Source organism: Chlamydomonas reinhardtii, chromosome 9 (assembly GCF_000002595.2).
Source record: "Chlamydomonas reinhardtii strain CC-503 cw92 mt+ chromosome 9, whole genome shotgun sequence".
NCBI lineage: Eukaryota > Viridiplantae > Chlorophyta > Chlorophyceae > Chlamydomonadales > Chlamydomonadaceae > Chlamydomonas > Chlamydomonas reinhardtii.
The window spans coordinates 642,042-663,854 of record NC_057012.1 but is presented as its reverse complement, the minus strand read 5'-3'; the positions used below and the strand labels follow the sequence as shown (position 1 = coordinate 663,854).

Sequence of the window (21,813 nt, the reverse complement as noted above, 5' to 3'; positions counted from 1 at the left end):
TGACCAACGCGACGGGTGTTGCATTGACCGCAAGTCCGCAACTGAAGGGAACCGGTACTGGGGCCTGGAGTGTGGGTTGCTTTCATGTGCGAATGGGACGTGAGCTTGGCCGTGCTGCCCACTGTCGAGGCTGCGAGCTTCAACGCCAGAGACACGTACCAGAGGGGGCTTAATCTTTGAGCGTCACTTGTTCCGTTACATGGCAACGCAATTCTGTTCTAGTACCTGCCTTCGCACGTAGCGATGGGCTCCGCCGTCCACGACCGAAGGGCAAAGACATGCGCGTCCCCGCGGCGTAGACAAGCTTCATCTTGGGTACCTCCATGAGTAAACGAAGCATACCGGAATCACCGGGTATGCTACCCTCCTAAGCTGCTGCCTGGCCAAGTCATTGCGCAGCCCCACATGCATCACGCCAAATCGCCCACATCATTCCTGAGTGCCACCGCCGGCAGTATTACGAGTAGCCCATGCACCATGCACAGTCAGTCCCAGGTATCCACAGGCCCCCAACCTCAGAGAAGCGACAATGCCAAATTTACCCCCATGCGTTTCAGCAAGAGCCACATCGGCATGAGCCCCCTTCCCCATGCCTTTGCAAGTTTGCACTCGTTTGCGTCCAGGGTGTCAAAGACACTCTCACTGCGCCACCACCTCCTGCACCCATCAAACACAGTGACGTGGCCTCAACTAACATTGCTATCACCATGGACCATGTCTGCAAAAAGGGGCGTAATGCCATTTATTGCCTATTATACTGCTACTGCCGGGAACGCGTCGGTAGCAAGCCGTAAAGCCCAGTCACCACCGCCACGCAAAGGACTGTGTAGCGGTTGATGGTGGCCTGCGGCCTAGACGCACCTAAGTGTAGGTAATTGCAGGCTTGTAGCCCGTCATACCGTACCGCATACTTTTAGTACGCCTGGTACCCATCAGCCACATGCCATGGCATACGGGCCGCACACAAGCACCAGAACAGCTAGCTAGTGAACTGGGTGCGCAACAGGCGTGCACGACCGCACTTGAAAGTAAGTAGAACTGCATGACAAGCTCCGGTGCAACTGGTAGTACCACAATTTCAGGCTACTGCCATCGGATTTGGCGCCCGTCTGCACGATAAGCTGCCCATCGGAGCGTGCGTAAAGGTATTACCCACTGGTCACAGCCAGCCTTCACAGCTTCTTATGCCCCCACTCGACTTCGTGGCGTTGGATGTGGTTGGTCCGTTCGTTGCCCCCATTCCTATGTGCAGCGCAAAGCGCGCGTGCACGCTCGCACTACCGCATTAAAAACAGGTACAGCTTAACCGCCACCCTGGCAGGCTCGTCACAGCGTCAGCCCCCTGTACTTGCCCGCACTTGGGCTTGACTATCCCGCCCACTGTCTTTCATGGACGGCGGATGGGCCCCCCTACCACCACACACACCACACCGTGAATGCACCGCGGAACCTGTAAAACAACGGACAGCGCTCGCTATCTGATTGTAATTGTGACGATTGTCTTCGGCTTCCCACGCGTTGATGGCCCCCAGGCACGTGTCGTCACTTGTATTCAGTTGACTGCGGGGCCTTCACAGGTTGTACATCCAATCGCGGCTGCCGGACATCCGGGCATGCACACTGCGCCGTGGCCACATGCTGGCTGCAAATCTTCTGGCTTCGTGCGCAGGTTTCCACACAGCCACTCCTGGGCTACCGAGTACACATGCGAACCGTATGCACACAAAGTGTCCCAATATCCACGATGTAAATATAAAGAAAGACGCACAATGCCCAGGTCCCGTGAGGGTCACGTTTTAGTGCAGAGAATTTAAGCAGTGATGTTCTACAACCTACGTGCAGCAAAGCGGAGCTCATGCCTTTCTATCCGAGACCGAGGAATCAACTGGACCACTAGCAGCAGCGCACAATGGGCGCCACGGCAGCCGTCGTATCCAGAATCGGCACTGTCTCCGCCGACACACGGGGTGCGAAGCAGCGGCGAGTGCCGGGCACCACCCCGCCGCTGGGCTGCGCGGTCTGTTGAGCAGGGGCCGCGGGCGCAGCCATGGGCGGCGCGGGCAGCGGCATATTGGCCTCCGCCGCCGGCTGCAGGGCCGGGTGCCGCCTGCAGGGCAGCGGCCGTGCCGGGGCGTCCTCCCAAACGCCGCTGCGGACGGGCAGCTGCTTGAGGGCCGTCAGGTTGGCGGACGACACACAGTGTCGCATGGGTAGGCTCGACGCCGCCACCACCTCACACGCAGCTGCTGCTGCTGCTGCGCAGCCGCCTTTACCAGTAGCAGCCTTCACCGGCACCGCCGCGTGGGGCGCCGCCTGACGCGCTGCTGAGGAGCACCGGCCCGAGGGTGTGGCAACAGCGTCCTGGCGGAGCGCTGCGATGGCCTGGTTGGAGCCGCGCTGCTGCGCCTCCTCCTCCTCCACATGCTTAATGCATACCACACGGTCACCCGCGGGCTGGACCTCACCGCCCCGGACACCGGTCACCGCCGCGGCGGCGGCGCGGATGCTGATGGATCGCGGCGCAAGGGGCGCTGCGGCAAACGACACCCGCGCCGCCGCCTTCTGCGCAGCGGACGCCGCCGCGGCAGACAGACTACGGGTGAGGAGCGACACACGCTTCCGGAGCGGCGGCCGCAGCGGCTGGCTGTCTGGCTGCTGGTGCTGCTGGTGGCTGTGGTTGAGGGTGGACTTGGCAAGGCAGCAGCGCTCCTCCTCAGCGCAGCCCATGGCCAGCGCGATGGCCAGCGCCCGCGCACCTGCAGCGCCCGCAGCGTCGGCGCGGCGGCAATGGTCGCCGTCCGCAGCGCACGATGCGTCTGCGCTGGTGTCTGCGCCGTCGCCCGCCATGACGGTCTGGCTACTGCTGGCCGCGGCCGTGCTGATGTGGCTGCGGTTGGGGCTGGCGAGGCCGCAGCTGCTTGCGGGGCTGCTACACAGACTGCTGTTGGCCGAGCAGCAGGCCGAGGTGGTGGTGTTGCAGGAGGTCGTGGTGGTCAGAAGGTTCAGCACCAGCGGCCGCCCGTTCCCGGCGGGGATCGCCATGGGCGCGGCAGCGGAAGAAACCGGCGCCGGTGCCGCGATGAAGCCGCGGACGACGGTGCTGGGGCCCAACTGGCGGCCGCCGGCCTGGGCGGTTGCGGAGCAGGCTGCTGCAGAGCTGCCGCAGGCAGAGGTGGGGGCGGTGGCAGTCGGCTGCTGGCTGTGGCCGTGGGTGGTGTTGAGGAGCACAGGGTGCAGGCCGCACGCGGGCGGGGCGTGCACCGAGTCGGTGAAGCGCGCGGGTAGCCAGTTGGTCATGAGCGCGCGGGGGCTGCGCCACGGCGGCAGGTCGTGGCCCTGAAAGCATAAGGAGGCAAAGTGTCAGAGGCCGTTGAGCTGCCGAGGAAGGCGAGTTGTTTGGGCTGCAATGCGAGGACACGGGCCGCAAGAGAGAAGGCCATCGTCGCCAATTCCGAGATGTGCACTGGCCAACCCACGCAGCCAAGGTAGGGGCCAAGACGTACCCGGGCAGCAGCCTCTTTTTGCAGGGCCGATGACACGAGGTTCACCAGGGAGGCGATGGTGGCCAGCGTGCCCACAAACAGCTTCGGCAACGCTGCGACGCAGGCGCCGTAGGTCGTGTTTGGGGGCAGCATGCTGTACACGAAGCGGTCCCGGAAGTTCGGGTCCACAACAACTGCGGGTCCTGTAGCACGTCGCGAGGTGAAATGTCTTGCAGTCAGTCCCATTCGGAGATTTTTTTAGTCTATAACTTTATGCGGGTAGTCATCCGCCCCTGCAGGACCACTCCAGACAACCGACTCGCCCAGCAAGCGTCAAGCATATGCAGATATAGAATGACGCATGGAACGCTTTTATAAGCGGTGTGCGAACGTCGCGACCCTGCTGAGCGGCGAAACCATGCGAATTGGCGTACCTTGCCCAGGGTAAAGCTGAACGAGCAGGAATGCGTGACGCATATGATGAAAGTCCGTTGATATACCCTGACGAACCGTAGCGACCAAGCCACAGCGGGCGGCGAGTGCCTGGGCGAGCGCCTGCGCACTCCCGAGCTCGCCGCTGCCCGAGCTGCTGGCGACCGCTTGGACGGCGATCCGCACCCGCTGCAGCGTTGCGTGTTCTTCGGCTGTAAGCGTGACGGCTGGTCGGGCAGCCATTTTAGCCCCAATAGTGCGCTCACAGTTCTTGCCGTTCAACGAAAGTAGTAACGAGTACGTTTTCGCGACACGGTATAGCTTTGGGGCGGAAGGGGAAGCTTGAAAACGAAGCGAAAGGGCAAGCTGCTCGCATGTATCTGGGGCCGTGGGGGTCATTTCGCTCAGGTGATTCACCCCCGTGCGCCGATGTGTAAGGGGCCTTTTCCTAGAGAACCCCAGTTGACGACCTGCTACCAAGAGTGATGCTACAAGAAGAAAGCGTTATCATGGGGCTAGTCATACTGGTTCTTCGGTCCTCTGCAAAAAAGGGTAGTGCCCACGGGAGAGTCCCCACGGCGCGCCGCACGTTTCTTGTGCTTAGAGGTATTTTGCTCCCAGACATAATCTTTTCACATTCAGAGCTGATAGAGAGCCATATCACTTGATTTTGCTGTCGCGGCGACACTAGACTTATGCATGGGACTGCTTGCATGGATGGCTCAAGCACGAGCAATTTTTTGACCCCGAAGCATATGATTATGTTCAATCTGCAGTTCTCAAGTGACTACAGTCAGGCGCAATACTACGCGTTGAAAGACAGCACTGCTCGAAGTCCTCCCCTTGAACACAATCACTGACAAGACAACCAATAACAACTTGCAACATTAAATCATTTGTGTGTCCTCTACAGCCGTAGAGTTGCTGTGTGTGGCAGGACAATTGATTCTGCAAGAAGTGACGACAGCTTGCTCGTGGTGCTAGAGAACAATCATAATGGCGCCTGTAAGGATGAAGTAGCTGCTTGTTCAGATGGTTGTCGACGGCGCGCCCCATGCTCATCCATTCTCTTTGTTGACAACTTGCTCTTGTAGCCGCGTGGGCCACTGCGGAGATACTACACGCCCTACGAGGTCCGTAATACATTTGCGCTTAGTTACAAGCTGCGTGGCAACTACGGACACGCACCCAACCCTCAGCACCCGACGTGTGCGCAGGTGGCTATGCACAACACGCCGGACGATTGCTGGGTGTCTTTCCTAGGTGGCGTGTACAATCTGACGGACCTTATAAAGGTATGCTGGGCCTGCAGCATGTTTTGGGGGGCTCAGTGAGGAACGGTTTGGGGAACTGGACAGTACCAGCAGTCTTTGCCACCGCGTCCGTGCAAACGTAGTCACGGGCGAAGAACCGACGAGGGTGCTGTGACTGGAAGTTACCTTGGGAACAAGCAGCATTGGCCCCTCTTCATGACAAATATGTATGATGCATGGCTGAGCGCGTGGCTCCTGAGCAAGTGCGCACAGATGACGACGGCACATTGTCGGGTGCTTACAGGCGAATCAAGGGGCGCTTGCGGCACCTCTCATTGCAGCGGCTGGGCAGGACCTCACACACTGGTGGGTGTATGCGGTCATGCGTCAGACAGCAGATGCTGGTTCCGCGTAGATTCACAGCCTTGTGCCACGTGCATTCCCAGCATGGGCCAGAGCTGAGCGAGCATGAGACCGCTCCAAGCCCTGACCCCACCGGAGAAGGGCCGTGGGGGCTAGAAGGCAGGCAAGGGGTGACAGGTGCGAGGTCTCAAGCAGCGGGCATGACAGACCTGGGCATGGGGGCGTGGGGTGTGGGTAAAGGCAACTGTCTTGCCTGAAACTCTTACACAGAATCGATAAGGCAGGCATCCTTGTACAGCGACTGCACGCCACCCAGCCTTCCATCACCTGTTACCCTGCCCCGCTCTGGCCCGCTCAGGTTCGACCCCACCACAAAGGACCCCAAGCGGCATATCTGCCCAGCAACACACATTGAGCGTTTCTACACGCCCATGGTGAGCTGCGCGTCAGCTTAACGGGCGAAGAGCGGTCAGGCGGCCGCTGTGGAGCAATTAGGAAGGCGGGCTCTGGTCAGGCGTGGCTCGTGCATATATTGAGGCGGGGCGGGGGTCGCAATCAGACAGGAGGGGTTTGGAGCAGCACATGCGAACCGACATGTACGGTAATTAGAAGGGTCCAGATTCCAGACATGTATGTAACAGTAGTGGAAAGGTGGCATGCCTAGCGCGATGCGGAACGGCTTGGCCACGGTCGGCCCGTGTACCTGGGAGCCATGGGCGGCGGCCACAACCTGCCTAACGCTGACCGTGTGTTGACATCTTTGCGCCCAGTCCGTAATGTGCGCATTCTGGTTCTTCACACCTCCCCCTCCCGCCCTCCGTCTAGCAGGGCCGCTTCATTCACGTGCCGCCGCCCGAGCCCATGTGCAACTGGGACACCAGCTTCGGGCTGCCCTGGTGGCGGGATGCCAAAAAGTATCAGGTGTGGTGTGGCGTGGTGGGGCTTGGTGCGATGTGGCACGGCGCGGTTGGGTTCGGCGTGCTGGCCGGTGGGGCACGGCGCGGTGGGGCGTGTGGTGGCGCTACGCGGCGGTGTGATTTGCAGAGCGGTGGTGCAGGTACCGAAGGGCGAGTGGGCGTGCGGGCGGATGCGTGGCTTGGAGCTGGGCACTGCGTAACTGCCAGTGGTAGCCTGCAAACGGAGACAGGAGAGGCCGCCCCGCCCAGCGTGCCATCCACTCAACCCGCTCCCTGTCGCACTGTCACGGTCGATGCGTCAGGCTGCTCCTGGCTTCTTGGGCAACCAACGCCTTCCCAACCGGCCCCGCCCGTCTCCTTCCCTTGCTCCTTTCCCTGTCTCTCCCTCTCCCTCAGATCGGGCTGCTGTCGGCCCGCACACGTGTCATCCGGGTGCGCAACGTGCTGACGGACCAGGAGGACCAGATCGAGGTGCCGTGCGAGGAGAAGCTGGTGGAGATCCGGTGAGGGGCGCGGGGAGGGGGGCGGGGAGGAGCTGGAGAGGGGGAAAGGGTGGGGAAGTGTGGGTAGGGGCGGGAGCCCGGCCGGTGGCTTCAGTCGGTCAGCGCTGCGTGTACGCGCGCACGGGCGCGCGGTTGACCATGTGGTTTTCATCGGGGGCGCGTGCGAACAGCTTTGGCTACCGCTGTGAGCGCGGCAGCGCGCAGAGGAAAGGGGCGCTATGCAGTTGGTTGGGCGTACGCACGGAACATTTGGGAAGGGGCGTGGTCTGTGGTGCCTGTGGGGGTGTGGTCTAGGAGCGCCGGCTGTCGCAGCTGTATCGTGTAGCGTCCTGTGCCTGCAGTGTCCTGAGGCCTAGCTGCCGTCAAAGTCGCCAACTGCAGTGTCCTGCAGTGTCCTGAGCAAACTGCAGTGTCCTGAGCAAACTGCAGTGTCCTGCAGTGTCCTGAGCCTAGCTGCCGTCGAAGTCGCAAACTGCTGTAACAGTGCTGCCCTCCAACGGCTGCCATGGATCTCAACTGCTGCGCCACATCATGTCCCGTGTGTGCAGGGAGCGCTACCTGGAGCTGAACGCGCACGCCAAGAGCTACACTTGGAAGGCGCTCGTCAGGGACCCCAACGGCGACACGCACGTATTCCAGGTGGGCGGGGACCGGGGGCTGCTGCGTAGTAGCAGAGCCAAGTGGAGCACCAGGCGCACTGGTTCGGTCTGCGCTGACGATCCCTTGCTAACCGACGCCAGGTGGTTAATGCTAACAGACACCAGGAGGTGAAGCTTGGGGGGGTTGTCGGATGGGCGACAAAGGAATGCGTAGATGGGAGGGTGGGGGGCAGTGGGTGACCGGCTCTACAACGTCATTTCCGCTTGTGTTGCGTTATTTAAAGCACGTCCGGGGCTGGAAGACCGAGGAGATGGGAGCGGCACCATCAACGCATCCGCTATTTGCCCCTGTGCGGTTGGCCCGTCCCGCCCCGTCCGCCTCGCCCGCTTCGCCCCAACAAACCCCACTACTGCAACAACATGCTGCCGCACGCACACCTGTTTAACGAAGAGACAAGAGGGGACAATCTGAGCTTGCGTGCAAGCTCACAAGCATATGTATGTGTGTGATGCAGGAGCTGGACCTGAACCTGACGCTGGAGGAGAATGGCGTGCCGGACGAGACGCCCGTGTTTGAGGACCACCACGTGCCCACGGACTACTTCATCCCCGTGCTGCACGTGTACTGGAACGACGACCTCACCGTGGCCTAGCGGGGATAGTGTTGCCACTGGTGAGTGGCTACTGTGGTGGTGATGTGTGGCCGCGGCGCCAGTGGCTGCTGTGATGGCGGCGGCGGGTCTGCGGCAACGTGGGCGGCGACTTTACAGCTGTGGATCACCTGCAGCTGCAGCATGCAGGGTTCTGAACCGGTCTGCGATGGATCCAGGCGGTCTATGGTAAATGTGGTGTTGATGTGGTGGGATGCTTGATGCCTGGAAGCTGCTGGAAGTGATCAGTGGGGCCCGCCTCGAGCCAGGTGCTCATGTACGTACCGTACCGTACAGACATGTAGGATTAGTGGATACCAATGGCCCTCGGGCTCAACTGCACATTCTAGCAGTGATGCTCTGAGGTGGTGCGACTGGATGAAGCCGATTTTATTGTAGCTTGTTTAGGAGAGTGCCCTGAATCTACTACGGGTCTACAGCTCGGTTCCTGTGCAGAGCTGTGCGGAGAACGCAGGGGGGCGGGGCGGAGGGAGGGAAAACCGGAAAAGGGAGGGCTGAACCGAGAGGCCAAGGGCCGCGGGCGCAGGTGAGGGCCGCTTTTCCTCACCCCCTTACATACTGGCACAAACCGCGACTGCCACGTACAAGACACATGGCGGGCGGCGCGTGTACAAAACGATCCTGGCTATGTCCGGGAGATGACGTAGGCGCTTGCGGCCTCTGACAGGAGACGTGGCGTGGGCTCAGCCCAGTACGGTATTCCCATGCGAGGGGAACCTCACGTCTTGTCACAGGACACAGGGCAGGCATCAGAGGCATGCAAAGAACGTGCGCATCATGTTGCAACCAGAGACGCACGACGTGTATGGCACAGGCACCAGGCCTCCGGCACCGCTGTTTGCTACGTACGGTGATACCATGCATGCCGCCCGTCCCACGGGCCCCATCTCGCGCTCTCCAACTGCGGCACTGTGAATTGCCCACCAGCTACGACAGCCTCCAGCAGCTCTCCTCCGCGCTCAGTACTCGCCGCCGCATTTCTTCGCACTCCGATGACTCTCTGCTCTTGCTAGGAATTCAGCACTCCGACGACTCGCCCAGTCGCGCAGGGGGTTGGGGCACGGGGTTGGGGTCTCACACGAGTCGTCGCAACGGCGCCCCAGCCGCCCGCCAGCTCATCTGCGCCGCCACACCGCCCACACGCCGGCTCCAAGCACTGCTCTTGACCTCCCGGCGCAGGGAAACTCGCCTGAACACTCGCCCCGGATCTGCTCTACTGCCGGGTGAATCAGAGGTGGATCTGGGGTGAATCTTGAAGGTCAACGCCCTCCGGGCCCCGCCGCCGTGCCTGAAGCGCATAACAGCACGCATTGAAACGCAGGTAAGGGTCGAGCGTTTGTCTGCGTTCGACGCTGGGCTTTCCGCCGCACTTTGATGGGCTTGTACGGTATGTCACTGAAGCCGGCAGCCGCGCAGCATAGTCGACCGACGGCCCGTACACACGTACGGCATTCATAAGACCTTGTTTGCTGTGGTGTGATTATACCATGGACATGTTAAAAGTGGCCAGCTTTCGTCGCATAGCACCCGCGCGGTCCTCGGCAGGCTGCAGCCTACCACAAGGCCGGCCCGGAAACCATCGTCAATTCCGTTACTGGCTGGCGCAGAGCGCTTAACCTGCGTTTGAATCATAGTGAAATCAAGCGATATTCTTGTGCACAATGAACAGCTTGGCGAACGGACAACAAATGGAAATTTCGCACTTCACAGCGTTATCATGCTCGGAAGACGTCGGCGCTTCAAAAGATATTATCATGCCCGACATGCCCTACATGGCTGAATGAAAGTCTCTTTATATAGCGCAGCGCAGCGCCTACCGACAGCGTCCGGCTCTGACCTGCCCGCGTAGTACAGTGGCAAACACGCTCGACCCACATCATCCTTAGCAGCGCTCGCCACTAGATACAATCACATCGTAGGCCGCAAAAAACAGCGACGCGAGAGCGGGACTCCCGCGCAGGAGCTGTGGGAACTATGCCGCGCAGCTTGTTCGGCATACTGGAACGACTAAACTTTGGCGCTGATGGCATGTCAAAAGCTAATGTTATCAACCAGCCCAGGATGAGCACCGGCAACCTCGTTTTTGCTCCGCATGAGGAGCCACATTCTGGCGCTGACAGTCTTCCATCTACGAAGGGCACCGCTCTGAGCCCAACAGCATGCGAAGTCAGCGCGGCAATGATAGAAGTCCATGCGGAGGGCTGCAGGGTTACCACCCCTTTGATGCCGGTGCATGGGCTGCCGTTCCTGGATAGCCCCCAAGGTGCGTTTGAAGTAGAACTTGTAGCGCTTGGGCGGCAGCGACTTGACGCGGGAGCTTGACGGTCGTTCGTTCGGCGAAGCTCACGACAAACGGTTGGGACCGTGGGTTGGGACCCAGAGCGCCAACTGGGCGAATGCAAATGGGTGCGTGCCTAGTGTTTCGTGCTCGGCGGGCCCCTGCTTGGCCAAGTAGTTCACTTTCCAAACGCGTTTCCCGCATCTTCAACGCATCAAACCCGTCTACAGTTTCATCCGGCGGAAACACACCGCGCGGCCCCTACTGCACGGGCGGCGGTCACGGGGAGCTGGTGACACGAACCGGTGGCACCGCTACACGCGGCGCCGGCTTCACGAGCGGGCTGCAATCCCCTGCCGCTGCAGGAGGCAGCCCCGGGGTCGTAACGTCGACGGTGGCTCGGGAGCGATCGCGATCACTTGTGGCACAGACCGCGGTGCGCCGGTGGTCGCAGTCGCAGCATGCGGGCCTCGATTCCGGCCAGCTGCTGCTGCTGTCCGAGGCGGTAGCAGGCGTGGCGGCGGGGGCGGGGGCGCCGCCACCCGCCGCGAGCTCAGGCTACTCTCGATCATTCCACTGCAGCGGCGACGGCCGGCTCGATGTACCCAGCGGCGGCGCGAACCTCTACTGCACCTCCTTACCCGTGCGAGCGCAAGCCCCTATCCGCCGCGCTTACACGTGTGAGGCATCCGGCCTGTCGCCGCTGTCGCCGCCCTCATCAGCGCCAGCCTCGGCCGCGGCGCTGCCACAGTCCGTGCGCAGCGCCACCACCATGACGCCACCGGCGTCAGTCAGCTCGCCGCTGGGTGCGCCGCCCATAGGTTCGGGGCGGCTGCAAGGCCCCTTTGATGATGCTGGCGGCAGCGGCAACGCAAGCAGCCCTGTGCCAGTCGCCGCCGGCGGTGTGCCGTCGCGCCGGCGGTACAGTCAGTATGACAACTCCCAAATAGCGGAGCAGCCGCACCAGCCGCCGCCCGCAACCTCGCGCCACTACCAGTCGCGCTATGCTCATCCCCCGGAGCTGGCACTTCCGGCGCAGGCGCGGCAGGATGAGGCAGCTGGCGATGGCCACGGCCTGACGGGAATACGGCTGGGCTCTCCTTCGGGCGGCAATGGCGCCGGCGCCGCCGGACAGCCCCATTCACCCCACCGCGACCCGCAGCTCCAGCTCCAGCACCACTACCATCCCAGCTACTTGCCGTCTTCGATGTCCGCTCCCATGCCGCCGTCTCTGCCGGCGGTGGCGGAGTCAGTGCTGGAGGGACCCGGCAGCGCCGACACGCATCACGGCGCCGCAGCCGTAGCCGCAGCTGCTGCCACCGCGACACGTCTTGTGCCGCCCTCAGCCCCCGTCGTGCCTGCTGCTGCAGCGCTGTCGCGTCTTGCGGTCAGTGCTGGCGGCAGCCGACCGGATGCCATTCCGAATGGCACTGCCCCAGCTGCTGACGCAGCACCGGTGGCTCCCACGATGGACTCGCGCAGCACGACGGCCTCCACCACAACTGTAGCCGTGGCACCGCAGCGGCGGCGCACCCAGCCCGCACCTGGCCAGCAGCAGCAGCAGCAGGCTGAGGTGGCGGCTCACAGCTGCAGCCCATTCGCCACAGAAAACTCGCCAGCGACGGACAGCACGCGACCGCAGGCTCAGGGGCAGGCGGCGGGGGCGCCACCCACCGTGGCGGCGGCCGCTTTACCGACCACTGCGGCAGGCGGGGCTGGCGCCAGTCCTCGTGCTGGTGCGGGCGGGCCACGGCGTGATTCAAGTGCGAGTGATGTCGATTCCTGCTGTGTGGTTGACGACACACCCTTTTCTCCAGCATCCACCGCGCCTGTGTCCTCCTTCTCAGCGGCTTACAACATCCGGCTTGCCACTGGTAGCTTCTGCCATCCGCCGGAGCGCTCGTCCGTCCTGTCCGCAGCTGCAGCAACGGACCTGTGCCGACCTCTCCAGCACCAGCCTGCCGGTCAGGCGCTGTCATCAACACAGCAGCTCCTGCACGAGCAATCACAGCAGCCGCAGCAGCTGCAGCCGCAGCTACAGCCACAGCACCTGCAGCCGCAGCAGGCAGCGCCCGCCCACTGCTTGGAGGCGTCTAGGCCTCCGCCAGGGCCGGCGCAGGAGCAGCCGTCGGCTGCGGGCGCGAAGACGTGTGCTGCTGCTGAGCACGCGTCAGCAGCCGACGATGTGAAGCCGCAACGCCCAAGGGACTGGATCGGGGACGCGGGCGGCAAGTGCCCGGTGCGGGAGGTCCCGCGTGACGGACTGCTGTACCTGTCTCCGGCTGCGCCTGCGGGCCTTGTACGGCGGCGCGAACGACCGTGGAGCACGAACGACTACGAGGTAGATGCGGCGGCGGCAAACCTGTGCTGTCCGTGCTGATTACGGTCTGTTGCTGCGGAGTGTTCATGCATTGCGCTCCGCACGCGTGTTTATTGCGCTTGCATGCACCAGGGCCTTTGGTCGCCCCGCTAGGTTCCACCGTACACAGCACACAATCAGCCGCCACGCTCTGCGCAGGTCACGCGCAAGCTCTATGCTGGGTACGCGAGTTCCGTTTTCAAGGTAGGGTGAGCTTTGGCCACATGCATGGTGTGCGTCTGCCGTGACGGGCCCTTCATCGCGAGTCGCAGCTTCTGCGCCGCGCCTTGAAGTGCGAAGCGGCATGATTACTTCGCCGCACACTTCGTGCTTGCTGCATGCGCACCAGTATATCCGTCCCGCATGCCCAGATATGCCAAGGCCTTTCTTAACGGCCCGCTTCTCTTGTTATGATCTCGCTGCCACAGGCCAGCAGCCCGCACGCGGGCGATGACGTGGTCCTCAAGGCCTACAACTTGTCCGGGCTGTCCACCTTCCTGCGGCACCAAGTCCTGCGCGAACTGGACATCCACGCGCGCCTGTCTCACACATCCATCGTGCACCTGATTGCGGCGTTTAAGGTGAGGACGTTTGAGTATGCAGGCGCATCCCGGAACAGGATCAGGTGTGCAATTCGTACCAGAGGCACATTGGTTTGAGTTCATCAGAGTTCACAGCCTCAACATGCATGTGGTAATTCGTCTCACTAATGCGCGCAGGAGGGCGATATCCTAGTGATGGTGCAGGAGTACGTGCGCGGCGGCAGCCTGGACCGCGTGCGCCGCAAGCTGGGCGGCCGCATGACGGAGTTCCAGGCCATGCACCTGGTGCTGCTGCCTCTGCTGAACGCGCTGGTCTACCTGCACGGCCGCGGCATCGTGCACAGGGACATCAAGCCGGTGCGTCAGTGTTTGTGTCGGGCAGTGTGAGGAGTTGGAGGTGACACTGCTTGGGTAACCCTTGTTGCCTAGCCTCTGGTCGCACCCCTAACGTGCCCATTTGCTTGCTGCCATTGTGCATCCACAGGAGAATCTGCTCTTTACGCCCGAGTGGCAGCTGAAGCTGTGTGACTTTGGCGTGTCCATCTGCCTGCATGAGGAGCGCGCGGTCACCAAGACAGGCTCAAAAGAGTACATGGCGCCGGTGCGTGCGGACCTTGCTAGGAATTCTGGACTACGGTACTGTCAATGCATGCACACAGGCACCGTTGCGGCCCCTAGCTGAGGTTAGCTCCCCTGCTTTGCACCCGCAGGAGGTTGTGGTGTGCCCGCTGAAGCGCGGGCCCGAGGACAACAAGGACAACGCCCAGATGGCCTACACGCCGGCCGTGGACGTGTGGAGTCTGGGGGCGCTCATGTACGAGGTGCTGGTGGGCTTCACGCCCTTCCCCGGCGGCCCGCCCCCTCGGAACGGCGGGGGCCCTGCCGCCCAGCTGCGCTTCCCCTCGAGCGTGTGCGAGCCCGCCCGCGCGCTTGTACGGTCGTGCCTGCAGCTGCACCCCGGCGACCGGCCCACGGTTCACGAGCTGCTGCGGCACGAGTGGGTTGTGACCTCCCTGGTGAGTGGGCTCTTAATGCTATGCACTTATCTCGGTGTGGGCTCTCCGCATCATTTTTGTAGTTGATATGTCCGCACTTACCCGCTTCAATACTGACTAGGGATACTGGCCTGTCCTTTGCAGGAGAGCGTTGCCCAGTGAAGGTCTGAAAATAACCGAGATCTCAAGCGACTACGGTGATCTATGAGTGATCTGCGCAATCGAGAAGCAGGAGTGAAGCCGCCGCGATTACGGCTGCATGTGAAGGCTTGCATGTGCTGGTTGTGCTGTCGGGCTGCTTTCCGGACGAATGGAGAGATGTGGGAGGTAACAAACTCGTCGGGCGCGTACCGGAGGTCTGGGGCTTTCGTCAATACCGTACGTAAGATGTCTGGCATGCGTCGACCGTATTACTGGGATCCTCTGCCGACGACACATTACACTCCACACCCTGGGGGACCCTCTGCCCCTGCAGAAGGGGCCGAGGTTAGTAGGCACTTAAAAATGCATGTTACGACTGCATGGCCGTCATGCCATATATGCCATCATGGTTGGGGCTGCACCCAATAAGATGAAGGTCCAGCATGGCCACTTCTACTATTCCTACATGGCCTCGGTTGTGTGATCTATGCCATTCATGCACTGGAAGAATATCGGTGGCTTTCAAGCCACCCCAACTATGACTTGAAGGGAGAGAATCGTCTGGAGACATAGTAAACTACTACACCATGCGGTATGAAGGTGCTTTGACACAAGCACGCCTGCTGAGAAAAGCGGAATATGGTGGTGAATGTGTACGTGCGAGAGAGAGTGATAGCAGTATGTTTCCCATGTGCATGGTTTCAACTCCTACATATTGGAGTGTCATGGGGCGTGATGAAATTGCAGAACCAGTGCATGGTGCACGGCTTTCGCACCCATGAAGTAGTTTTGATGCCTTCGGCCTCAGACGTTGCACCAACGTGGTGTTGGCGCAGCCCACTTTTCCCTTGAGAGGCAGATCAACATCATGCCGTTTTGGCCGCGTCCTTCATTATTCAGCGCCAGACTGCCAGTGCAATGCCAACTTGCCAAGGAATTCCCGTGCACTTGAGCCAGGGGAGAGGGTGTCGGCACGGCACTCAGTTGGGCTCGCTCTCACGCTCTGCTGAGGAACGCTGCGTTGGAAACCTGGAAGGGTGGCCTAGGCGCTCCGTGTGAGAGTCGTGTGTAGCGGGCCGTCCCAGCGCTACTGGACACCTGGGCGCGGCAGCCGGATGGCTGCTGGGGTGGAGTCCCGGGTCTGCTGGATGGCCGGGCCGAGGCTGCCGCTGACCGAGCAACCAATGCGTGGGTTGGACCGGCCCAGCACTGTTGGATGACCGGTCGGTCAGGTCGTTCTCAAGCAGGCAGGTGATGTGGCTGGATGCCCGCGACGATCGACTGACGGCCTGGCTTACGTCCACCACCGCTGCACAACCCGCATGCTCCCCTTCTGGCTTCTGCCCACTTTGCATGGTCCATCACCTCTAAAGCAGCACAGCTTTGCAGCTGCACGGCTCTACGGCTCACTCCACTCCTCCACTGCCACTTCACGCATCGTTTCCATATACTTGCCGACGCTTCCGTTACAGCACTCAATTGATAACGTCCAACTTTGAATGTCTTCTAGCAATTTCAAGTCCGAAACACACGCGCACACGAGACTCCTGCTCCTAACCAGCCAATCTTAATGGCCACCTGCGAGCACAGAGGGCACATCTCCTTCACTGTTGGGGGCGGCCGCCGTGTGGCGCCTCAGAATGCAGCTATCCAGCCACTACAGCCTCGAGCAGGACACCTATACCGGCAGTAGCTGCGAGTACGGTACGCCGAAGTTAACACCAAACCACACAATGCCGACAACACCGCTCCTGAGACACGCCGTACGCCATGCTACTCTTGGTACGGGTCGTTGAAACTCTAGGTTTCCGACTACCGGCTACGCTCGTGCGGAAACCTTCAAAGTCCAATCTAGCAGTCCCGCCAACCGGATGGCTGCGCATTACTAGCATCGTGCCCGGTACCACCGCACGCAGCCCAGCCTCCGCACGGACCAGCTGCCCCCAGCGGCACCCGCAGCGGCAGTCCGACGACTCCAAGCCCCTGGCAAGTCCTGCTGACAGCTCCAACGCTGCAGTTCCTGTTGTGACCTATAGCTGTGACCACGGCTGCAGCCGTGGCCGTGGGTCTGTCCCTACTTCACCATTAAACCTCTCGCCTGCTGCTACAGCCCCGGGCTCCTGCTGCTACATCCCGGGCTCCTGATGCTACAGCTTGAGGTCCTGCTTGGCCTTGACGATGAGCAGCTTCATAGCCTCGTGGCCTGTGTGGGATAGAGAAGCACAAGGGGACAGGGTCGAGACCGTGTGTTTGTGTGCGTGTGTGTATGTGGGCGTGCGGGTTGCTGATTCCGGCAATTTGGGGCTGGTGGGGAGAGGACGAGGAGGAGGAGAGGAAGGCCCGAGACGCACGAGATAGGGGAGGATAGTGTGAGGAGTTTAATAGAACCGAACCCAACATGACAGCCAAAGTGCGCCGAGCTGCACTGAAAGCTGCACCGGGAGTCCGTTGAGCGAGAAAGGGACCAAGGCGTGGGCTCTGCTTCCGCACGGCTCATACCATTCCACTGCGCCCCAACCCAAAGCCCCGCCCGACCACCCAATCTCAACCACCCAACTACCCGCCCAACCACCCAACCACCCAACCGCCACCCACCTGACTCCAGCGCCACGAAGCGCATGCGGGCTCCGTCCTCCCACTGCAGTGTGCCGGCCGCCCGCGCCGCCGCCACGGCCCGCTCGTACAGCTGGCGGCTCTCCATGTTCTCATACAGCACCGCGGGGTGGGCCTTTGCGGGGAGGAGGGGGGGGGGACGGGGAGGGGGCAGCCTTTCACGTGGAGAACGAAGTGATCAAATCACAAATATGGGGGGAGGACGATAAGGGAGCGTGTGTGGGCATGTATGCGTGTGGGGCGGCACGTTTGTGAGCGGAGCGGGTGGCATCGGGCGGTGCTGCCGTCCATAAAACACGGAGCAGGAGGGTGGTGGGCGGGAAGTGATGGGTCGGGGAGGAGGCAAACAGGTTTTGGGCCGGCAAGGCGTGTGCCAGCCGCGGACCCAGTGGGCTGCCCGTGTGGCTTGCAGCCTCAACCCCTGGCCGCGCCCCTGCCCGTACACGCGCTCCCCGCCCTCCACCCCGATTCCCCCACCGCGCGTGTGCCCCCACCTGCAGCCTATTCATGGACGCCTCCCACAGCCGGATCTGGTCCGACACAACCTGATCCGGAGGGCAGGGAGGGATTACATGTATGGGTACTTAAGAAGAAGCGAAGGCATAGTCAGGCGCAATGGTAAAAGGTAATGACAAATAGCAGGCGACATACGATTGCTTGGACGCAGACGCAACCCTGCATGTACCCGTCCCCCCCACCCCTTCGCGCCCGCTAACACATGCACGCACGCAGGCCGCAAGGACGCACCTCAGGCACCACGGGGCAGCGGGCGGCGATGGAGGGGTGGGGCCGGGCGGACAGGTACGCCACCAGCTCATCCGCAGTGATGCCCCTGTGCGTGCGTGTGTACGTGTGTGCGCGTGCGTACACGTGTCGCAGGCATGCGGGTCAGGGAAAGCGGGCAAGAACCATTCCACGTGAGATACTAAGTGAGGGGTCAGGAGTCTTCCAGATGAACCCTGTAATCCAGACCCCGAGGGCACTCTCCTATGACTGGCCCCAACGCCATCCCGCCGAACTCGGGTTGCCCGCCCCTGTGCCCCGTCCGTTCCCCAACGCTCCCACCCTCCCGCTCCTCTCTCCTTCCGTCCCTCTCTTCCCTTTCCACTTCCTCCCTCCCTCTCACCCAAATCCCTGTGTGTCCCCACCTGGCCAGCGCTGCCAGTATACTGTCGCGGCGGATGGCCCCCACGAACAGGTTGGGCAGCAGAGCCTCGCGCTTCACAAACAGCTCCAACACAGCAATGGTGACTGGCGAGCGAGTGTACACATACACCTGGAGGTTGGAGAGGGCGTAGGGAGGCGTGTGTGCATGAGCTCCGGAAAAAGGACAACCTCTTGCCTGCATGTGTTAGGACGAGCACTCGGTAAGGGACGCGATGTGCCTGTCCGCAATAGCCCTCACTCGGTAATTGCTTTCTACAATGACAAAGGCGTCGCTGCCCGCGCCGCCGCCATCCATCGCCGCCGCAGCGGCCGCGCCGCCCGCGCCGCCGCCACGAGCCGCCAGCGCGCCGCCGCTGCCGGCGGCCCCCGCGCTGCCCTTGCCTCCCGCGGCGCCACCTGCCCCGCCGCCAGCTCCGCCGCTGCCGCCGCACAGGGACGCGGCGAGGCGCGTGGGTGTGTAGAATACCTCCCCGTCATCGGTCTGAGGGCGATTAAAGGAGGAGAGGGCATCCATACATGGAGACAGGAATGAATGAGGAGCGCCGCCAAGTTGTATCCCAAGGCCGAGAACCGGCAGCCAGCCCCGAACACATCGCGACGCTCTTTACCTTTCCCCAGCGCTCTCCCACAACCCTGCCGCACCCCTCCTCCTCGTGCCTCCTCCCCCTTCCTGCCCCTCTACCTCTACCGTCTACCACTTCCTTAGCTAATCATGAATGTAACCCCTCCCACCTGGAACACCGCCAGCACGCCCAGCTGCGCCAGGTGTGCCGCCATGCGCTGCTCCGGCGGCCGCAGCTCCGCCCAGGCGCAGGGCTGCCCCACCCGCCGGAAGCCCAGCTGCAACAGGAAGGACAGCGTGTGGGCCAGCTCGTCACCGGACCTGCGGGCGCGTGTGGGGTGGATGCGGGAGTGGGGGTGGGCATGGCTGAGGGGTCGGGCTCAAAGCCAACGCCACCGTTGACACACACATCACGCGGCACATAGCAGCCTCCTGCCGGCACTACCGCGATCACAGGCGCCCGAGCTCAGTACGCCCGTGACGTCTCCACCCGCCTGGCCCCCGCAAGCATGTACCCTGCACGTCCCCGCCCACCCCACAAGCCCTTATCGCACACACACACACACACACACACACACACACACACACACACACACACACACACACACACACACACACACACACACACACACACACACACACACACACACACACACACACACACACACACAAGCACGACTCACGCCGCCTCTGCGCCGCTGATGTACTCGCGCAGCACAGCCCAAAGCTGCCTGTCCCCCGGCTGTAGCAGCCAGTGGAAGCTGCGCTGCGTCACCGCCAGGCTGCTACTGCCGGCGCCGCCGCGCGTGGCGGGCCGCCCGCCGCCGCTACTGCCGCCTGCAGCGTTTGCTACAGCCGCTGCCGCTATGTCGGACAGGAATGCGAGCAGTCCGGCTTCCACAAGCAGCGACCGGATGTCCAGTTCTTTGTAGTTGCGAGCCTGAGAGCGGTTGCGCGCGTGCGGGTCATCATATTTGTTCTGGAGACCTGCTGTTGTTAGTTAGTATACCTGGCCCATGATTGCGTTGTTGCATCAACGGCTGCGTCAGGGCTCAACCCATATGGCTTCGTCACGGAGGCGACAATAGCTTCCTCAACCACGCCTTCCGTGTCCTTTCCTGCCTTCCCTTCCCTCTCCGTCCCTTCCCTACCGCCTGCCCGCCGCCGCCCCGTCCTCGCACGTGCGCGCTCTCACCCTCAGCAGCTGCGGCAGCTGCGGCGGGCTGCGGCTGCTCCCCAGCAGGTACAGCTGCAGCGCCTCCCATTGCCCCACCGCCCACTCGCCCAGCTCCTCCAGGGAGGGACAGCAGCTGGCGGCGGCGGCTGGCACGTCGCCGCGCATGAGCTGGGAACTGCGGCAGGTGGTGGGCAGGGGGAGGGGGCGAGCAGGAGGAGGAGGAGGGCAGGAGGGGGGACGAGTCAGCCGATGTTTATGAAGCAGTGGTTCGCCTGGAGCTGCCCGGACGGAGCGCGTGCCGTCGCCGGCCTCCAGACCCTCCACAGCCCTGCTGTCCGCGCTACAGCTCCACAGGCCCCTTTGGTCCTTGCCCTGTTGCTCTCCTACCCCGGCCTTGTCCCGCTCTTGCCCTGCTCCTGCCCCGCTCCTGCCCCTTTCCTGCCCCGCTCCTACCCCGCTCCTGGCGACACTCACCCGCTGCACACCACCGTCTGCAGCTGAGCCCGGAAGTCCGGGTGCAGGCACCACAGCGCCACCGCACCGACACCACCGCGCTGCTGCCGTGCCGCGGCCCTCGCCGCCAGCGCCGCCGCCGCCCCTGCGTCCGGCCCTCCGCCTCCACCAGGGCCCCCGGGCGCCGCCACCTCTGTAAGGACGTCCAGTCCGCGCAGTGCCGACAGCGCTGCCTTGTGTCCGCTGGCCGCGCCCTTGGCTGCCCAGCTGTCCACAAAGTCTGTGTTGGGTAGCGCCAGGTAAGCCTTATGAGCGTTTAGTGAACCTGTGATTTCCAAGCATACGTGGCGCCCACACGCATGGTCCCGACGCTCGCCTTCACCCCGCCGTGCACACACGCCCAGCGGAACATGCAAACGCACACAGCGCACACACCTGCTGGGAAGGGCGACGGCACGAACAGCAGCCGCATCACATAGACCTGCAGCCGCAGCCGTGCAGACAGCATGTAAAAGAGACCCCTGACCCTCACAATCAACTGCACCGCCATGTGCAATATCACTGAATGGACTCGTGGCGTTTGATACGGCGGATTCGACAAAGCCTCCTCGTCCGCTTCGCCTTCCTCAGATAGCCCCCGTTGCGTCAATTGTCCGCTGCTAGCCTGCTACCACCCCTCCGCGCACGCTCCATCGACGCCACGCCACTCCACACCGCTTGCGGCAGCCAACGCAGCAACCACTAACACCACTGGTACCACCCACCTGCGCCAGAGGCGGCAGATTCCTGAAAACGGCTAGGCAGGTCCAGGGGGAGCGGTATAGAGCGCCGCGCTTGGGGCCGGGCAGGCCACTGATGTAGGCAGCGAAGTCCATTCGTGTTGTATTTGATAGTGGGCGAGGAGAAGGCTAGGATCTAGGAGTGGGGTGATGCGGAATGGCTGGCTCGAACACTGGAGCCCCCCGCGTGAACGCACACCACCCGCAGACCCGTGCCGTGGCACCCGCGGGGCTTGACACGGCGCTCGATGCCCCCGCCCTAGGAATACGATCCGCGGACAGAGAGATATTTGCTAATAGGGCGCGACCCTCGCCGGACTCTTGCCGACCCTCCGAGCGGCTCCTGCGCCAAGAGCACGCTATCTAATAGAATAACGTTAAGCACGAGAATGCTTGGGATCTACTCGCTGGTGTTTGAAAGTGCAGCGGTGCTAAATAGCAGTGAAGTGCAAACACCTTGGTGCGCGCATACAATAAGAAAGAGCTTGGAATTTTACATATAAGAGTCGAGAATGCATTGACAATTT

The 21,813-nt window shown here is 62.2% G+C and overlaps 4 protein-coding genes across 5 annotated transcripts; 2 read left to right on the top strand and 2 right to left on the bottom strand.

Annotated features, from left to right (window-relative positions):
• Positions 1-39: 39 nt before the first annotated feature.
• CHLRE_09g403150v5 (uncharacterized protein) lies at positions 40-4,249 on the bottom strand. The gene is made up of 3 exons (XM_001695178.2): positions 3,917-4,249; positions 3,504-3,685; positions 40-3,336 (listed from the first exon to the last, which is right to left on the bottom strand). Exons 1-3 carry the CDS (start codon positions 3,957-3,959, stop codon positions 1,894-1,896), a joined length of 1,668 nt encoding a protein of 555 aa, XP_001695230.2. The 5' UTR covers positions 3,960-4,249; the 3' UTR covers positions 40-1,893.
• A 102-nt stretch (positions 4,250-4,351) lies between these two features.
• Positions 4,352-9,040, top strand: CHLRE_09g403200v5 (uncharacterized protein). 2 transcript variants are annotated; one of them, XM_043066106.1, is made up of 9 exons: positions 4,352-4,919; positions 5,009-5,047; positions 5,132-5,209; positions 5,472-5,533; positions 5,889-5,964; positions 6,359-6,451; positions 6,844-6,950; positions 7,499-7,589; positions 8,065-9,040. In XM_043066106.1, exons 1-9 carry the CDS (start codon positions 4,911-4,913, stop codon positions 8,200-8,202), a joined length of 693 nt encoding a protein of 230 aa, XP_042920758.1. In that variant the 5' UTR covers positions 4,352-4,910; the 3' UTR covers positions 8,203-9,040. The 2 variants fall into 2 exon arrangements, with proteins under 2 accessions (XP_042920758.1, XP_042920757.1); XM_043066107.1 differs by having other exon boundaries at positions 4,552-4,919.
• Positions 9,041-9,721: 681 nt separating this feature from the next.
• Positions 9,722-15,817, top strand: CHLRE_09g403250v5 (uncharacterized protein). The gene is made up of 8 exons (XM_001695071.3): positions 9,722-10,483; positions 10,729-12,839; positions 13,017-13,061; positions 13,286-13,438; positions 13,577-13,756; positions 13,884-14,000; positions 14,110-14,415; positions 14,539-15,817. Exons 1-8 carry the CDS (start codon positions 10,399-10,401, stop codon positions 14,554-14,556), a joined length of 3,015 nt encoding a protein of 1,004 aa, XP_001695123.2. The 5' UTR covers positions 9,722-10,398; the 3' UTR covers positions 14,557-15,817.
• A 2-nt stretch (positions 15,818-15,819) lies between these two features.
• On the bottom strand, positions 15,820-21,783 carry CHLRE_09g403300v5 (uncharacterized protein). Its single transcript, XM_043066110.1, has 12 exons — positions 21,272-21,783; positions 20,943-20,988; positions 20,529-20,787; positions 20,073-20,229; positions 19,561-19,817; positions 19,048-19,198; positions 18,554-18,796; positions 18,297-18,424; positions 17,896-17,980; positions 17,643-17,693; positions 17,131-17,263; positions 15,820-16,738 (listed from the first exon to the last, which is right to left on the bottom strand). The coding sequence occupies exons 1-12, from the start codon at positions 21,380-21,382 to the stop codon at positions 16,683-16,685; spliced, it is 1,677 nt and encodes a 558-aa protein (XP_042920756.1). The 5' UTR covers positions 21,383-21,783; the 3' UTR covers positions 15,820-16,682.
• Positions 21,784-21,813: the final 30 nt, after the last annotated feature.

Excerpts from the sequence above, each read along its gene's own strand:
- CHLRE_09g403200v5 (XM_043066106.1), top strand. Across the intron at positions 5,210-5,471 it reads ATCTGACGGACCTTATAAAG|GCGAATCAAGGGGCGCTTGC; the intron begins GTATGCTGGGCC and ends GGGTGCTTACAG. Across the intron at positions 5,965-6,358 it reads AGCGTTTCTACACGCCCATG|GGCCGCTTCATTCACGTGCC; the intron begins GTGAGCTGCGCG and ends TCCGTCTAGCAG.
- CHLRE_09g403300v5 (XM_043066110.1), bottom strand. The coding sequence starts at position 21,382 with ATGGACTTCGCTGCCTACATCAGTGGCCTGCCCGGCCCCAAGCGCGGC. Across the intron at positions 20,788-20,942 it reads GCCGTCGCCCTTCCCAGCAG|ACTTTGTGGACAGCTGGGCA; the intron begins GTGTGTGCGCTG and ends TACCCAACACAG. Across the intron at positions 19,818-20,072 it reads AGCTGCCGCAGCTGCTGAGG|GCTCGCAACTACAAAGAACT; the intron begins GTGAGAGCGCGC and ends AACCGCTCTCAG.
- CHLRE_09g403250v5 (XM_001695071.3), top strand. The coding sequence starts at position 10,399 with ATGATAGAAGTCCATGCGGAGGGCTGCAGGGTTACCACCCCTTTGATG. Across the intron at positions 12,840-13,016 it reads GGAGCACGAACGACTACGAG|GTCACGCGCAAGCTCTATGC; the intron begins GTAGATGCGGCG and ends CGCTCTGCGCAG. Across the intron at positions 13,439-13,576 it reads ACCTGATTGCGGCGTTTAAG|GAGGGCGATATCCTAGTGAT; the intron begins GTGAGGACGTTT and ends TAATGCGCGCAG.
- CHLRE_09g403150v5 (XM_001695178.2), bottom strand. The coding sequence starts at position 3,959 with ATGCGTCACGCATTCCTGCTCGTTCAGCTTTACCCTGGGCAAG. Across the intron at positions 3,686-3,916 it reads TCAGCTTTACCCTGGGCAAG|GACCCGCAGTTGTTGTGGAC; the intron begins GTACGCCAATTC and ends GACGTGCTACAG. Across the intron at positions 3,337-3,503 it reads AAAAAGAGGCTGCTGCCCGG|GGCCACGACCTGCCGCCGTG; the intron begins GTACGTCTTGGC and ends TTATGCTTTCAG.